At 50.3% G+C, this 17780-nt stretch overlaps 1 protein-coding gene across 1 annotated transcript in view; it reads left to right on the top strand.

The window, feature by feature from the left end:
- Positions 1-17780, top strand: part of bcl3 (BCL3 transcription coactivator) — a 96753-nt gene that overhangs the window by 16156 nt on the left and 62817 nt on the right. The window contains exon 5 of the mRNA XM_041176693.1: positions 11882-11990. Coding sequence (XP_041032627.1) covers positions 11882-11990 — 109 coding nt within the window. The remainder of the gene's footprint in view (positions 1-11881; positions 11991-17780) is intronic.

Here is a 17780-nt window from a genome sequence, read left to right as displayed (position 1 = left end):
GCAGCGGAGAAAAAATAGAATGAGAGAGAAATGCATAAATAATGTGGACAGGGCAAGAATGAGGAAGGGAACGTGTGATAGGAAAATAAGGAACATGAGACAAACTCATATGAACTGAGACAGAGAGAGAACAGGAGAGGGAAATATGGATAGAAAGAGAGAATGAGAGAGAGGAAGAAACAGATAAAGGGAGGGAGAGAGAGAGAGACAGATAGAGAATGAGAGGAAGAGAGAGAGAGAATGGGAGAGAGAGAGAGAGAGAACGAGAGAGGTGAATGTAGAATGAGAGAAGAAGGGGGCAGATAGAGAACAAGAGATAGAGATGCAGATAGACAGACAAAGGCATAGAGTGAGCGAGAGTGGGATAGAGAGCTAGAGGAGAGACAGCTGGAGAGAGAGAGATGGATAGAGAATGAGAGGGAGAGAATCAGATAGAGAGAGAGAGAGAAGCTGTCAGACAGACAGATAAAGAATGAGAGAGAGGGAGAGGCAGACAGAGAGAGAGAGTGAGATGGAGAGAGAGAGACGGATAGAAGTGGGAGAGAGACAGATATATATATATATATATATAGAGAGAGAGAGACAGAGAGAAAGAGAGAGATGGATAGAGAGAGAGTGACGAATAGAGAATGAGAAAGGGAGCGAGAGATGGATAGAAAGAGAGTGAAAAAGAGAAAGAAAAAAGTCAGATACATAGAAAAACAGATAGAAAGACTGAGAGAGATGGTCAGATGGAGAGAGAAATGGAGAGATGAAATGAAAGAGATGGCCAGATTGAATAACAGGAGTTATTTATATGCACTATGAGCAGTGTACAGTCTGTGCCCAGTGTCTAGTGTGTGTCTGCTTTACAGGCTGTGCCCAGTTAAAGTTTGTGTCTGGTGCACAGACTGTGCCTGGTGTACAGTCTGTGCCCAGTGCACAGTCTGCTCCCTGTGTACAGACTGCACCCAGTGTAGTCTGTGCCCATTTATAGTCTCTGTCCAGTTACAGCTGTGCCTGGTGTACAGACTGTTCCTGGTGTACAGCCTGCTTCTAGTGTACAATCTGTTCCCAGTGTACAATCTGTTCCCGGTGTACAGATTGTACCCAGTTATAGACTGTGCCCGGTGCACCATCTGCTCCCGGTGTATAGACTGCGCCCAGTGTAGTCTGTGCCCATTTACAGTCTGTGTCCAGTTATAGAATGTGCCTGCTGTACAGGCTGTTCCCAGTGTAAAGTCTGTCCCCAGTGTAGTCTGTTCCCGGTGTACAGATGTGCCCAGTTACAGACTGTGCCCGGTGTACCACACTGTATACTGGGCACGGGTCTGTGCATGGGGCACAGACTGTATACCAGGCACAATGTGTGTGAGAGAGTGTGAGTGTGTGTGTGAGTGGGTGTCTGAGTGTGTGTTTGTGAGAGAGTGTGTGTGACTATGTGTGTGTGTCCATCTGTCTGTGAGTGTGTGTGTGTATGTGTCCGTGTGTCTGTGAGTGTCTGTATGTGCCTTTGAGTGTGCATTTGTGTGTGTCTGTCTGTCTGTCTATATGTATGTGTCTGTGAGTATGTGTGTGTTTCAGTCTGTGTATGTGCGCGAGTGTGAGTGTGTGTGTGTCTGTGCATGTGAGTATGTGTCTGTGTGTGTCTGTGTGTGTGACAGTGTTTGTGCCTGAGTATGTGTGTGTGTGTGAGTGCCTTTGTGCCTGAGTGTGTTTGTGTCTGAGTGTGTGTGTGTGTCTGAGTGTGTCTGTATGTGTGAGTGTGTCGGCGTATCTGGGCCTGTGTGTTTGTGAGTGTATCTGTTTCTGTGTGTGAGTGACTGTGTGTGTGTGCCTGGGCCTGTGTGTGAGTGTGTCTGCCTGTATGTGTGTGTATGTTTGTGTGTGTATGTGTATGTGTGCTTGTGTCTGTGCGTGTGTGTCTGGGTCTGTGTGTGTGAGTGGCCTGTGTGTCTCTGTGTGTGTGTCTGGGTCTGTGTGTGTTAGTGTGTGTATGTCTGTGTCTGAGTGTGTGTGTGTGTGTGTGTGAGTGTGTGTGTGTGTGTATGCTTGTCTGGATCTGTGCATCTGAGTGTGTGTGTGTCTGTGTCTGGGTCTGTGTGTATGTGTGTGTGTGTGTGTGTCTGAGTCTGTGTATCTGGGTCTGTGCATCTGTACCTATGTGTGCCTGCGTCTGTGTATGTGTCTGTGTCGGATTGTGTCTGTGTGTGTCTGTGTGTGTGTGAGTATGTGTATGTGCCTGCATGTGTGTGTGTGTATGTGTGTGTGTGTGTCTTTGAGTGTGTGTTTGTTTGTGTGTGTGCCTGTGTGTGTGTCTGTGTCTGAGTGTGTGTGTGTGTGTGTGTGTGTCTGTGTCTGAGTGTATGTGTGTGTGCCTGTGTGTGTGTCTGTGTCTGAGTGTGTGTGTGTGAGTCTGTGTCTGAGTGTGTGTGTGTGTGTGTGTGTGTCTGTGTCTGAGTGTTTGTGTGTGTGTGTGCCTGTGTGTGTGTCTGTGTCTGAGTGTGTGTGTGTGAGTCTGTGTCTGAGTGTGTGTGTGTGTGTGTGTGTCTGTGTCTGAGTGTTTGTGTGTGAGTCTGTGTCTGAGTGTGTGTGTGTGTGTGTGTCTGTGTCTGAGTGTGTGTGTGTGTGTGTGTGTGTGTGTGTGTGTGTGTGGTTTCTCTGGTTTCTAGCCTCGGAGCTGTGTACTGCTGTTGATGCTGTTGTTGATAAGTGTATGCCGGGCCTCTCAGTGCGGGGATTCCCCCTGTCTTACCCCACACCACAATGACACACACTATCACCGCACTGAGGCAAGGCTTGAACAGACAGGCAGCCGCTTCTGACATCAGCCCTCTCTCTCTCTCTCTCTCACATTAACCATTTCCTCATTGACTGTGGTTGCTTCTTACCCGAAGCCGAGGTGATTTCTTCAGCCCATCAGCTCAGTGCTGTCTCTGCGTGAGCTTCGAGAAGTGACACTCACTCATCCCTGACCCCTCCCGTGTTTTTCACTCACTTCACTTTCTCAATTCCCTGATTGGCTGGCCTTACAGCCTGGTCTTTACTCTCTCTCTCTCCCTTCTCACTTTCCCACTCCCTTTTACCCATCTCTACCCTGTCTCTCTCATCTTTGTTCCTTCCTGTCTTCCCCTTTAGCACTCTGACCACTGCACCTCTCTGTCCCTTTCTCTGCACTGCATTTCCTTGCCCACCTCCCCTCTCCCTCCTCCTGCCTCCCTCTCACTCTCGCCCGCTCCCTCTCACTATGTGTCTTTCACACCTTGCCCCTCGCTCTCCTCTCTCCCCCGACTATTGTCAAAGCCTCTCCCTCACTCCGTCCCTCTATCTATCCCCGCTTTCACCTTCTCTCCTATCCCCCTTTCCTGTCCCTCCCCCCATTATTTTTTTCTCCTCTGATGCTCCTCTCTGGAATGTCTCCACTAACTCTCTCCTGCTCTTCCTCCTCTTTCTCTCTCCCTCTGCTCCTTTTCCTCTTTCTCTCTCTCTCCTCTCATCTTCTCTCTCTCTTGAGCTGTCTGCATTTCTCTCTCACTCTCTCTCCCTCCCTCCATCTCACTCTCTCTCTCCCTCTCTCTGTTCTCTGTCCTCCTCGGATATATTTCAAAAGAACATGCGAGCTAGGAGCAGGAGTAAGCTACTCTCAGGCCTGCTCTGCCATTCAACAAGATCATGGCTGATCTGGTTGTGGTTTCAGCTCCAATTTCCTGTCTGTCCCCCCCTAACCCTTGACCCCCATAACCCTTGACCCCCTTGTCAATCAAAAACCTGTCTAACTCAGCCGTGAATATATTCAGTGACCCTGTCTCCACTGCTCTCTGGGGAAGAGAATTCCTAACACTGACAACTCTCTGAGAGAAGAAATCCCTCCTTATCTCCGTCTTTAATGGGAGACCCCTTGTCCGGAAACTGTGCCCCTCCCCCAACTAGTTCTAGATTCCCCCACGAGGGGGAAACAACCTCTCAGCATCTACCCAGTCGAGTTCCCCTCCCTTCAGAATCTGATATGTTTTAATAAGGTCGCCTCTCATTCTCCTAAAATCCGAAGGGTACAGGCCCAACCTGCTCCACCTCTCCTCATAAGACAAACCCCTTCATCCCAGGAATCAGCCGAGTGAACCTCCTCCGAACTGCCTCCAATGCAAGTCTATTCCTGCTTAAGTAAAGAGACCAAAAACTACCCACAGTGCTCCAGGTGCAGTCTCACCAACGCCCTGTACACTTGTAGTAAGACTCCCCGACTTCAATACTTCATCCCCCTTATAATAAAGGCCAACACTCCAGTTGTTCCCTAATTATTTGCTCTACCCTTTTTTTATTCTTTCATAGGATGTGGGCTTCGCTGGCTAGGCCAGCATTTATTGCCCATCCCTAATTGCCCTTGAGAAGGTGGTGGTGAGCTGCCTTCTTGAACCACTGCAGTCCATGTGGTGTAGGTACACCCACAGTGCTGTTAGGGAGAGAGCTCCAGGATTTTGACCCAGCAACAGTGAAGGTACGGCCGATATATTTCCAAGTCAGGATGGTAAGTGACTTGGAGGGGAACTTCCAGGTGGTGGTGTTCCCATGTGTCTGCTGCCCTTGTCCTTTAGATGGTAGTGGTTGTGGGTTTGGATGGCGCTGTCTAAGGAGCCTTGGTGAGTTTCTGCAGTGCATCTTGTAGATGGTACACACACTGCTGCTACTGTGCGTCGGTGGTGGAGGGAGTGAATGTTTGTGGACCAACCAATCGGCGCTCTCTTCACGTGCAGTGCAAATAGTTGTTCTCCCCTTATTTTCGGTGTCCTTGCGAAGTGTCCTGATGAGTGTGAGATGAAAAGCTCCGACGTGTCTCCTTTCCCAGCGATAATCTATCTATATCTGCAGGTTCTCCCAACCACCTCAACTCCCCCCCCCATCCCTGCCACCACACCCCTCCCCCGCCCCCACCGGATCTGATTGGCGTGTTCACCTTGTCAGGAGGCTGGAGGTTGCCAGGGAACGAGCGGAACTGAAAGGCTGGGCACGCGGATCCCACCGTCTTGCAACTCTGCTATCCCACCTCCAACTAGCAATCAATTCAACGCACCCATTTTGTGCAGGCTCAGGGGGTGGTCAGGGTAGTTGGGGGGGGGGGGAGGGGCTGGGCAATTGGAGTTCTTCCTCATACCTTGGGAAATACCTCCTTGTGTTCGTGTATCACCGAATTGGAAAACCAGGCAGTTGATTGACCGGATGCTACTGACAGATCAGGGTGGAGAGGGGAGGCTGCCTGTCGCAATGTACGGAGTGTGGCAGCCAATTTGCACACAGCAGGATCCCACAAACTGATAGGTAAATGGAGGATCTTTCAGTCCTCATCAATGGTAGACAGGGGCATGTTGGCCCCAGCAGACCAGAGGGAGCGCCCCCCACCCCATCCCCCCCCCCCCCACCCCCCACTGTGCTCTACTTCCAAATGGCATCTCGCACAATCTCACATCTGCACCTGAGATGGCAGGCAGGGCCTCGGGTTTGGCATTTCATTCCCAAGGAAGGCACTGACAACAGTGCAGCACTCCCTCAGTACTGACCCTCCAACAGTGCAGCAATCCCTCAGTACTGACCCTCCGACAGTGCAGCACTCCCTCACTACTGACCCTCTGACAGTGCAGCACTCCCTCAGTACTGACCCTCTGACAGTGCAGCACTCCCTCATTACTGACCCTCTGACAGTGCAGCACTCCCTCAGTACTGACCCTCTGACAGTGCAGAACTCCCTCAGTACTGACGCTCCGACAGTGCAGCACTCCCTCAGTACTGACCCTCTGACAGTGCAGCACTCCCTCAGTACTGACCCTCTGACAGTGCAGCAATCCCTCAGTACTGACCCTCTGACAGTGCAGCACTCCCTCAGTACTGACCCTCTGACAGTGCAGCACTCCCTCAGTACTGACCCTCTGACAGTGCAGCACTCCCTCATTACTGACCCTCTGACAGTGCAGCACTCCCTCAGTACTGACCCTCTGACAGTGCAGCACTCCCTCAGTACTGACCCTCTGACAGTGCAGCACTCCCTCAGTACTGACCCTCTGACAGTGCAGCACTCCCTCATTACTGACCCTCTGACAGTGCAGCACTCCCTCAGTACTGACCCTCTGACAGTGCAGAACTCCCTCAGTACTGACGCTCCGACAGTGCAGCACTCCCTCAGTACTGACCCTCTGACAGTGCAGCACTCCCTCAGTACTGACCCTCTGACAGTGCAGCAATCCCTCAGTACTGACCCTCTGACAGTGCAGCACTCCCTCAGTACTGACCCTCTGACAGTGCAGCACTCCCTCAGTACTGACCCTCTGACAGTGCAGCAATCCCTCAGTACTGACCCTCTGACAGTGCAGCACTCCCTCAGTACTGACCCTCTGACAGTGCAGCTCTCCCTCAGTACTGACCCTCTGACAGTGCAGCACTCCCTCAGTACTGACCCTCTGACAGTGCAGCACTCCCTCAGTACTGACCCTCTGACAGTGCAGCACTCCCTCAGTACTGACACTGGAATTGTCAGCCTGGATTCAGATGCTCGTATCTCCCAAGATGCGCTCAAACCCAAATTTGTGGTGAGGGAGAGAGCAAGTGTGGTAATCTGAGAGATCGACTGAGTCGAAGAGAGAGGGTGAGATAGAGGCTGGGAGAGGGAGATGGAGCGCGAATGAGAGATGGGGAGAGAGAGATTGAGAGGGGGAGAGAGAGAGAGAGAGAGAGGGACGGATAGTGTGAAGGAAGGGGGAGAGATAGATTGAGAGAGTGTGGGGGAAAGAGAAAGCAAGGAAATGTGGGGTGGAGAGAGAGAGTGAGATAGAGAGTAGGGAGAGAGATTGAAGAGAGAGGCAGTGGGGGAGAGACAGAGAGAGGTAAAGCGGAGGAGAGAGAGAGAGATAGAGGGTGGGTGGTTAGGGGAGAGACTGAGAGAGAGAGAATGCGTGCGAGAGAGAGAGGTAAAGTCGGAAGGGAGAGAGAGAGAGAGAAGAATAGAGAGTTGGATGGTAGGGGAGAGAGCTTGAGAGAGAGAGAGTGTGGGGAACAGGGAGGCAAAGAGGTAAAGTCGGGGGGAGAGGGAGGTAGACAGTGGTAGCCACAGCGAAGAGGGGGATTCAGACAGGCGGTGGGAGTCAGAGAACTGGAGATGATGGGAGACTGTGAGACAGAAAGAGATCGAGTGCAGAAGCAAGTCTAACTTGAAGATGCAGCAGAAGCCATTGGTGTGAGGATTTACGGGTAAACTGGGAGACTGGAGACTGAGAGGAAACCACAATAGTGTTTAATTAAATGCAGTGTGAGAGAAACACAGCAGCTCTTGATTATGGTTTGAGAGATAGATGTTGAGGAGATTGCGAAACATATCGCTTTGGGTGAGAGGGGGGGGCTGGGTGTGAGGGAGCTGCAAGATGTTATCAGATGTTTATGTTTCCTGAAGAGTTGAACTTCCCGAGAATATCTCACTGAACCCGAGAGTGGGACTGCTTGGCATTTAACCAAGGGAAGGTCAGGGGTTCAGGGCTCCCGGTGACCTCTCTCTCTCTCTCAGCCTCTCATGCCCCACAGGCAGAATTGCATCCTCGAGGGAAAGAGAGATGGAGAACACAGAGGTAGAGAGGAGGGAGAGAGACAGAGAGAGAGAGAGAGCGAGAGGGTCAGTGATAATAGAGATGGAGAACACAGAGGTAGAGAGGAGGGAGAGAGACAGAGAGAGAGAGAGAAAGGTCAGAGATAATAGAGATGGAGAACACAGAGGTAGAGAGGAGGGAGAGAGACAGAGAGAGAGAGGTCAGAGATAATAGAGATGGAGAACACAGAGGTAGAGAGGAGGGAGAGAGACAGAGAGAGGAGGTCAGAGATAATAGAGATGGAGAACACAGAGGTAGAGAGGAGGGAGAGAGACAGAGAGAGAGAGAGAGAGAGGTCAGAGATAATAGAGATGGAGAACACAGAGGTAGAGAGGAGGGAGAGAGACAGAGAGAGAGAGAGAGGTCAGAGAATATAGAGATGGAGAACACAGAGGTAGAGAGGAGGGAGAGAGACAGAGAGAGAGAGAGTGAGGGCGAGAGGGTCAGAGATAATAGAGATGGAGAACACAGAGGTAGAGAGGAAGGAGAGAGACAGAGAGAGAGAGAGGTCAGAGATAATAGAGATGGAGAACACAGAGGTAGAGAGGAAGGAGAGAGACAGAGAGAGAGAGAGGTCAGAGATAATAGAGATGGAGAACACAGAGGTAGAGAGGAGGGAGAGAGACAGAGAGAGAGAGGTCAGAGATAATAGAGATGGAGAACACAGAGGTAGAGAGGAGGGAGAGAGACAGAGAGAGAGAGAGAGAGGGCGAGAGGGTCAGTGATAATAGAGATGGAGAACACAGAGGTAGAGAGGAGGGAGAGAGACAGAGAGAGAGAGAGAGAGGGCGAGAGGGTCAGTGATAATAGAGATGGAGAACACAGAGGTAGAGAGGAGGGAGAGAGACAGAGAGAGAGAGAGTGAGGGCGAGAGGGTCAGAGATAATAGAGATGGAGAACACAGAGGCAGAGAGGAGGGAGAGAGACAGAGAGAGAGAGAGTGAGGGTGAGAGGGTCAGAGATAATAGAGATGGAGAATACAGAGGTAGAGAGGAGGGAGAGAGACAGAGAGAGAGAGAGAGGTCAGAGATAATAGAGACGGAGAACACAGAGGTAGAGAGGAGGGAGAGAGACAGAGAGAGAGAGAGAGAGAGAGCGAGAGGGTCAGTGATAATAGAGATGGAGAACACAGAGGTAGAGAGGAGGGAGAGAGACAGAGAGAGGAGGTCAGAGATAATAGAGATGGAGAACACAGAGGTAGAGAGGAGGGAGAGAGAAAGAGAGAGAGAGAGGGTGAGAGGGTCAGGACTAAGAGACAGAGGGAGAAAGATTGGGAGAGAGAGGGAGAGAGAAGAGGAGAATGTACGTAAGTGCATCGGAGGCAGTTCAGAGAGGGTTCACTCGGCTGATTCCTGGGGCAAAGGGGTTTGTCTTATGAGGAGAGGTTGCGCAGATTGGGCCTGTACTCATTGGAGTTTAGAAGAATGAGAGGTGATCTTCATTGAAACAAATAAGATTCTGAAGGGGACTTGACAGGGTAGATGCTGAGAGGGTGTGGCTTCTTGTGGGGGAATTTAGAACGAGGGCACAGTTTAATAATAAGGAGTCTCTGATTGAAGACGGAGACGAGAAGATATTTCTCTCAGAAGGTTGTCGGTCTGTGGAATTCTCTATCCCAAAGAGCAGTGGAGGCCGGGTCACTGAATATATTCAAGGCTGAGTTAGACAGATTTTTCATCGACAAGGGAGTCGAGAGTTATGGGGGGAAGACAGGAAAGTGGAGTTCAGGCCATAATCAGATCAGCCATGATCTTATTTGATGGTGGCGCAGGCTCAAGGGGCTGAATGGCCTCTGGGAGCTCCTAACTTGTGTGCTCTTGTGAGAGAGAGGGTCAGAGGAGACATTGCAGAGAGCTTGAGGGATGGGATGAGAGTTTGGAAAGGGGCATAGTAGAGAAGGAGATAGAGCAGAGATAGAGAGGGTGAGAGAGAGGGAGGGAGAGAGAGATGGAGGAGGAATGAGACCTTGGCAACAAAGAGAGGAAGAGAGAGAGAGAGGAGAGGGAAATAGAGAGAGAGATGGAGGGGGAAGGAGACCTTGGCAATAGAAAGAGAGAGAGAGAGAGGGATAGATAGAGAGATGGAGGGAGAAGGAGACCTTGGCAACAGAGAGAGAGAGAGAGAGAGAGAGAGAGAGGGGATAGAGCAAGCCAGAGGGAGGTAAAGCAGGAAAGACGGGGCAGTGACCGAGAGCAAGGGAGAGAAAGAGAGGGAGGCAGGAGGAGGGAGAGACGAATCAGGAGCAGGGAAAGGGACAGATGGAGGGGGCAGAGAGGAGGACAGAGGGGGAGAATGGGCAGTGGAGAGGGAGCAGAGAGATGGAAAAGGGGAGATAGATGGAAAGGGTGGAGAGAGAGATGGAGAAGGAAATATGATAGATATGAGATGGATTTAGGAACGAGAGAGGGAGTGAGGCAGAGTGGGGCATTGACACTGCAACAACAACAACTTATCGTTTGTGTAGCTGCTATCCACAGCTGCTTGACAGGACCGTAGGAAGGAAAAATTCGATCCTGAGCCACATAAGGAGAAGTAGGGACAACAGCTCGGCCGAAGAGGCCGGTTTTGAGGAATGTCTTAAAGGAGGAGAGAGAGAGAGAGAGAGAGAGAGAGAGAGAGAGAGAGACGTGGAGAGGTTTAGGGAGGGAATTCCAGAGCTTAGGGTGGTGGGTGGGGGGGGCTGCTGGCAGGGTGGAAGCAGGGGGGGGTTGCGAGCGAGAGCGAGAGGTCATGGCAACGCCCTTTGACCTCAGGGACCCGGAGGGTGGGGGTGACCGACCGAGCGAATGCCCTCACGGCCCGCTTTCGGACTCCTCCTCTGGCACCTCCTCGCCCCGGCCAATCAGGCGGCGCGAAAGCGGGCGGCCCGGGCGCCCTCCGATTGGCCGGGCGGCCTCAGTTTCTGACCCCCTTCTGCTCCGTGAACCTTGAACCCCGGCTTCCTGTCTATCAGCTCGAACATCGACCTTGCAAACACCAACAGGATGTGATGACTGCAGACATGGACTTCCTTTACTGGAAGGCTTAGAAACGAGGTTTCTTTTTTTTTAAAAAAAAGCGCAAGAGAGAGAGAGAGGAAAATTCAGAGTATTGTTTATCGTCGTGTTTCTTCTCAATGGTTTCTGCGAATTGTGTTAATTATTGTGCAACTGCTGTTTGAGGCTGAGGCAGATGCACGTCAAGTGCAGCAACAGACAGAACAACACCTTCATCTTCTTGGTGATGAAGTCTTCTTGGAGCTCTCTCCAGGCTCGGAGATGGGGGCAGTTGAGGGGTGGGTGGGGGGGGGGGCGGTGTAGGGCTCCATGGGCTGCAGCCACCTATTCAACCATGGTAGCAACCATGGGGGAAGAGAGAGAGAGATTGAGAGAGCATGGGTGGCTGAGAGAGAGAGAGAGGTGGGGGGGGGAGGTAGGGGGGATGTTAACCCCAACTCCCCACCCTTTACCCTGTTCCCCACACCGCGCCCACCCACACCACCCCACCCCACCCCCACACAAAAAACAACTGTGATGCCTCCTGTTGCCAACCAGCCCAACACCAATCATGGCAAAAGACCCCCCTAGCACTTTCCCAGACTTGTTTCGCACTACCCAACCCATCTCGCCACTGGGGCTGAAAGGGTTAAATCACGAGGGCAGGCTGTACAGACCAGGCTTGTATTCCCCCTCGAGTATAGTAGATGAAGGGGGTGATTTAATGGAGGGGTTTAAAATGATTGAAGGATTCGGTAGGGTCAATAGGGAGAAACTATTTCCTCCGGTGGGGATGGGAGGATCCAGAGCAAGGGGGGGGGCAGAACCTTAAAATTGGAGCCAGGCCGTTCAGGGGGTGATATCGGGAAGCACTTCCTCACACAGAGGGGAGTGGAAATCTGGAACTCTCTCCCCCCACCCCACCCCAAAACAAAGCTGCCGAGACTGAGGGGAGGCCAGTTGATAATTTCAAAACTCGAATTGGTAGATTTTTGTTGTTTAAAGGGATTAAGGATTACAGGACAAAAATGGGGTTAAGGTACAGAGTAGCTGCGATCTATATAATTCAAATGACGGAACAGGCTTGAAGGGCTGAATGGGCCTCCTCCTGTTCCTGTCCAACAGGCTTGAGGGGCTGAATGGTTTGAGGGAGTCCAGGCTCCAAGGGCCCAAAGGCCGAGGCCTGTGACCTTTGACATTTGAGCTGGGGGTGGGATGGTGTTGGTGTTTGGGGTGTGAGAGCTGGGAGGGAAGCTGCAGTGGAGGGTTGACTGAAGTTGTGATTTGTCTCTTCGTTGTGTTCAGGCCTCTGCACATCGCTGTGGTCCAGGAAGACGGGACAATGGTTGAGAAACTCATTCAACTGCTGGTGCTCGGCAAAAAGGACTTGGATATTTACAACAACCTACGACAGGTAGGAGCAATTAAGGGACAGACGCCAAATGACAGAGAGAGAGACTGAGAGAGAGAGAGAGAGAGACACACACACACAGACACACAGATGGATTGAGAAATACACACACACGCGCAGAAGGAGAGAGAGGGAGAGACACACACAAAGTCTGAGAAAGAGAGAGAGACACACAGCTACAGACAGAGATGAGAGAGACAGATTTAGAGACACGGAGTGTGACACAGGCTGTTAGAGAGAGAGAGAGAGAGAGAGAGAAATAAGAGAGAGAGACAGACTGAGAGAGAGAGAGACACCACACACACACAGGCACACACACAGGCACAGGTGGACACCCACACACAAACACACACCCACACACACACACCCACACACACACACAGATGAAGATAGAGAGATACTCACACACAGACACAAACACAGAGCGACAGACATGTGCACTCACACATGGACACAGACACAGATTGAGAGACACAGCCAGACACCCTCAAACACAGACTGAGACTGATAGACTGACGCACACACATACACACACCCACAGATGGAGAGGGAGAGTCAGGGAGCCTGACACACAGTCACACACAGACAGAGACTCACACTCACACTCATACACTGAGACACACGGACAAATATACTTATCTGTCCAGGGCAGCAGTGATTGTAAGTTCAGTGTGGGAATGATGGGGAGGGAGGAGGGGGAGGGATGGGATGAGGGGGAGAGATGCGGGGGACAATGTGGGATGAAGGAGAATGCTTGGAGAATTTGTGTAGGTTCTGAACCCTCAGAGTGAAACCACATTCAGATTCTGCCTCACACAACAAGAGGTCAGTTTTAAGTAGGATCTTACTGGAGGAGAGAGAGGGGCGGAGAGGTCATAGAGTCATAGAGGTCAACAGCACAGAAAAAGGCCCTTCGGCCCATCGAGTCTGCGCAAGTCAAACAAGTACCTAGCTATTCTAATCCCATTTTCCAGCATTAGGCCTATAGCCTTTTACGCCATGGCATCGCAAGTGCACATCCAAATCCTTCTTAAATGTTCTGAGGGTTTTTGCCTCTACCACCCTTTCAGGCAGAGAGTTCCAGATTCCCACCACCCTCTGGGTGAAACAATTTTTCCTCACATCCCCTCTAAACCTCCTGCCCCTTACCTTAAATCAATGCCCCCTGGTTATTGATCTCCCCACCAAGGGGAAAAATTCCTTCCTGACTATCCTATCTATGCCCCTCATAATTTTGTATTCATCACTGTGAAGCAGTCCGGGAAGAGGTTTAAGGAGGGAATTCCAGAGCTCGGGGCCCCCAGGCAGCTGAAGGCACGGCCGCCAATGGTGGAGCGATGGGAATCGGGGGATGGTCAAGAGGCTGGAATTGGAGGAGCGCAGAGATCTCGGAGGGTTGTAGGAGCTGGAGGAGGGTACAGAGATGGGGAGGGTTGTAGGGACTGAAGGAGGTTACAGAGATAGGGAGGGCTGTAGGGGCTGGAGGAGGGTACAGAAATGGGGAGGGATGTAGGGACTGGAGGAGGTTACAGAGATAGGGAGGGTTGTAGGGGCTGGAGGAGGTTACAGAGATAAGGAGGGTTGTAGCGGCTGGAGGAGGTTACAGAGATAGGGAGAGTTGTAGGGGCTGGAGGAGGTTACAGAGATAGGGAGGGGCATAGGGGCTGGAGGAGGTTACAGAGATAGGGAGGGGCATAGGGGCTGGAGGAAGTGACAGAGATAGGGAGGGTTGTAGAGACCTAATAATGCCAAAGACTCTCGCTGACTGAGGTTGGGCACTCTGAAGTACATGAACAGAAGTTCCTGGATATCAGAGAGTTGGCCATGGATCATGCTGAGGGGGATTATCATTTTGTTTGTCAGGATCTGCTTAAAGTGAGGATCATTTCACATCCCCAAGCCTACGCTTTTCTCTAAAACGTTTGGGGAGATACAGGGAAGCTGTTTCCTCTGTTGCAGAGTCGGGGGTGGGTGGTGGGTAGTGGGTAGTGGGGGAGAGGAAAGGAAGGGGTTGGAGGGGCAGGAAGTCCAGAACAAGGGGGCAGTCCCCTAGAACTCGAGCCAGGCCACTCAGGGGATGATGTCAGGAAGCACTCCCGCACACAAAGGGGAGTGGGAACCTGGAACACTCCCCCACCCAAAAATAGAGGCTGGGAGGGGTCAATTGAATATTTCAAAACTGAGACTGGCTAGGCTAGGGGATTGCACACAAAGTTACAAACTAATGTATTAGGAGCAGGAGGAGGCCAATTGGTCCCTTGAGACTCGCCTGCCACTCAAACAAGATGATGGCTGATCTGAATCTAACCTCAACCTCACATCCCTGCCTAACACCGATAACCTTTCACCCCCTTATTAATCAAGAATCTATCTAGCTCTGCCTTAAAAATATTCAAAGACTCTGCTTCTACCGCCTTTTGATAGAGTTCCAAAGACTCACTACCCTCCTTATCTCTGTCTTAAAGGAACGACCCCTTATTTTTAAACAGTGACCCCCTAGTTCTAGATTCTCCCACAAGAGGAAACATCCTCTTCCACATCCACCCTGTCAAGACTCCTCAGAGTCTTGAAGGTTTCAGTTAACTCGCCTCTTACTCTTCTAAACTCCAGTGGATACAGGCCCAACCTGTCCAGCCTTTCCTCATAAGACTACCCACCCATTGCTGGAACTGCTTCCAAAGCGTTTACATCATTCTTTAAATAAGGAGACCGTTACTGTACACAATACTCCAGGTGTGGACTCACCAAATCCCTGTACAACTGAAGCATAACCTCCCGACTTTTGTAATCAATTCTCTTTGCATTCTATTAGCTTCCTAACTACCGGCTGTTCCTGCACACTATCCTTTTGTGATTCATGCACTAGGACACCCAGATCCCTCTGAATCTCAGAGCTCTGCAATCTCTCACCATTTAGATAATAAGTTCATTTTTTATTCTTCCTGCCAAAATGAACAGTTTCACATTTGTCCACTCATTTAACCTCTCCATGTCAATTTGTAGCCTTCACAATTTACTTTCTTACCTATTTTTGTGTTGTCTAGTCCCTTCGTCCAAGTCATTGATATGAACTGTAAAAAGTTGAGGTCCCAGCACTGATCCCTGTGGCACACCACTCGCCACATCCTGCCAACCAGAAAAAGACCCATTTATGCTAACTCCGCTTCCTGTTAGCTAGTCAATCTTCTATCCATGCCAACATGTTACCCCCTGCACCATGAGCTTTTATTTTCTGCAATAACTTTTGATGTGGCACTTTACCAAATGCCTCCTGGGAATCTAAGTGAAGTACATCCACTGGTTCCCCTTCATCCACAGCACCGGTGACTCCTTCAAGGAACTCCAATAAATTGGTTAGACATGATTTCCCTTTCACAAAACCATGTTGACTCTGCCTGATTGCCTTGAATTTTTCAAAGTGCTCTGCTGTAATATCTTTAATAATAGCCTCTAATGTTTTCCCTATGACAGATGTTAAGCTAACTGGCCTGTAGTTTCCTGCTTTTCTTTCTCCTTCCCATTTTGAATAAAGGAGTTATATTTGCTATTTTCCAATCTAATGGAACCTTTCCCGAACCGAGGGAATTTTGGAAAATTAAAGCCAGTGCATCAACTATCTCACTAGCCACCTCTTTCTAGGCATTAGGTTGAAGTCCATCTGGACCTGGGGATTGCCGAACAATTTGCTCAGTATCACTTCCCTGGTGATTGTAATTTTCCAGAGTTCCTCCCTCCCCTCCATTTCCTGACTTACAGCTGTTTCCGGGATGTCACTTGTGTCCTCTATACCTGCTGAATTCGTCCGCCACCCCCCTACTTTCCATTATCAATGCCCCATTCCAAACGCCTTCTTCCCTGCAGCCCTTCAATCAGCAGAATTCACCCCCCTTGCCTGCCAACCCAAGGATGCTGAAACACCAGCCCCGTGTCTCTCAATTCCCTGCTGCTCCCCATCACGGCATCTCCAACCCCTTTTCAATCTGCCCCTCGCCTACAACAGGTTTTGAATGCCCCGAATCCACTTTTCAAAGACTTCAGAGGAAAAATAATCCCAGCCTTCTTCGTCCCAAAACAATGATTGAAAAACACCGAGCCAGCTGGTTAATGAATAATGAGCTGGCAAATGGCATCATCCTGTTTTTTTTTATCATGTCTACACCCTACAGAGGAATCTCAATTAAAGTTCGACAGGGACAGGTCAAAGTGTTCTTATTGAAAAAGGATAAATGGAGACTCAGCTTTAAAATAACAGCAAACTTTTTATTGGTGACACTGTGGTTCCCCAGGACTTGGTGTACACTCACAGTCTAAGGATGTGAGCAGAGAGATAGAATGGGAGAAACATCCATGACTAATTCTGCAAAGGAATCTAAATCCAATTAAATTTAATTTGAAGATTGAGTTTAAGTTCAATTTAAAGAATCTGAAGTTAGTCTCAGTAATGGTGACCATGAAACAATCATCGATTGTCATAAAAACCCATCCGGTTCACTGATGTCTCTTTAGGGAAGGAAATCGGGCCTCCTTTCCCGGTCTGGCCTACATGTGACTCCAGACCCACAGCGATGGGGTTGACCCTTAACTGCCCTCTGAAAAGGCCGAGTAAGTCACTCAGCTCAAGGTCAATTAGGGTTGGGTAACAAGTGATTGTCTTGCCAACAGCACCCACATCCCACAAAAATAATTCTTTAAAAACTGTTACTCAACTATGGTTTCCCAAAACCACAAAGTTGGGAGAGCATTGCACACCCGGAGAGAACTATTCAGAATATCCCCAAGGATTGACATAACAGAGACAGCACAAAAGTAGGGTTTTATTGCTGAACTTCAGCAGATCACGGGTTAAGCCTCAGCTGGAGGATTGTGCCCAATTCTGCCCCCCCCCCCCCCCCCACCCCACCCCCCCCCACCACCACCCCCCCCACCCTCCCACACCCTGCACTTTAGGAAGGATGTCAAGATCTTGGAGAGGGTGTGGAGGAGATTTACCCAGAATGCTCCCAGGGGCGAGGGGACTTCAGTTCAAGTGGAGAGACTGGAGACGCTGGGATTGTTCTCCTTAGAGCAGAGAAGGTTAAGGGGGAGATAGAATCGAGGTGTTCAGCATCATGAGGGGTTTTGGATTGAGTCAATAAGTGGAAACCGTTTCCAGTGGCAGGAGGGTGGGTAACCAGAGGGACACAGGGCGAAGAGAACCGGTAAAAGAAGCAGATGGGGAGATGAGGAGAATTTTATTTTGACACAGCGAGTTGTTGTGATCTGGAAGGCGCTGCCTGAAAGGGCGGTGGAAGCAGATTCAATAGGAACTTTCAAAACGGGGAATCGGATAAACACTTGAAGGGGAAAGATTTGCAGGGCTGTGGGGTGGTGGGGGTGGGATGGGGACGAATTGGTTCGCTCTTTCAAAGAATTACGACCGTGAAATCTGTAACCCTCGTATTGTGCGATACACGAGAAAAGTCATCATTCTAACACTTTAAAAGTACTCCCTGACTATCATGCAGTTTGAGATGCCTGTGGTCAAGAACAGCACTACAGAAATAAATGCCAGTTATTGTACAAAGGTGAGACTTCAGTCAGATGAGAAAGAGGGTGAAATGTTTAGAAAAAAACCTTTCAGCGTATCTCCAGCCTCTGCATACACAGTCTTCATAACCCCGCCTCTCCCCGTGGTGTCTCTGACGTCCTGGCCTAGGAGCAGGAGAACTTATATGGGCTGTGGGCCTCCTTGTGTTCATTCAAGAGCCTTGTGACTCCAGGAAGGAGCGGTCATGCGGAGTGTCGGAGGGGCAG

This window comes from Carcharodon carcharias, chromosome 29 (genome assembly GCF_017639515.1).
Source record: "Carcharodon carcharias isolate sCarCar2 chromosome 29, sCarCar2.pri, whole genome shotgun sequence".
In the NCBI taxonomy this organism is placed as follows: domain Eukaryota; kingdom Metazoa; phylum Chordata; class Chondrichthyes; order Lamniformes; family Lamnidae; genus Carcharodon; species Carcharodon carcharias.
The sequence above is the reverse complement of the archived record's forward strand: the minus strand, read 5'-3'. Positions and strand labels throughout refer to the sequence as shown.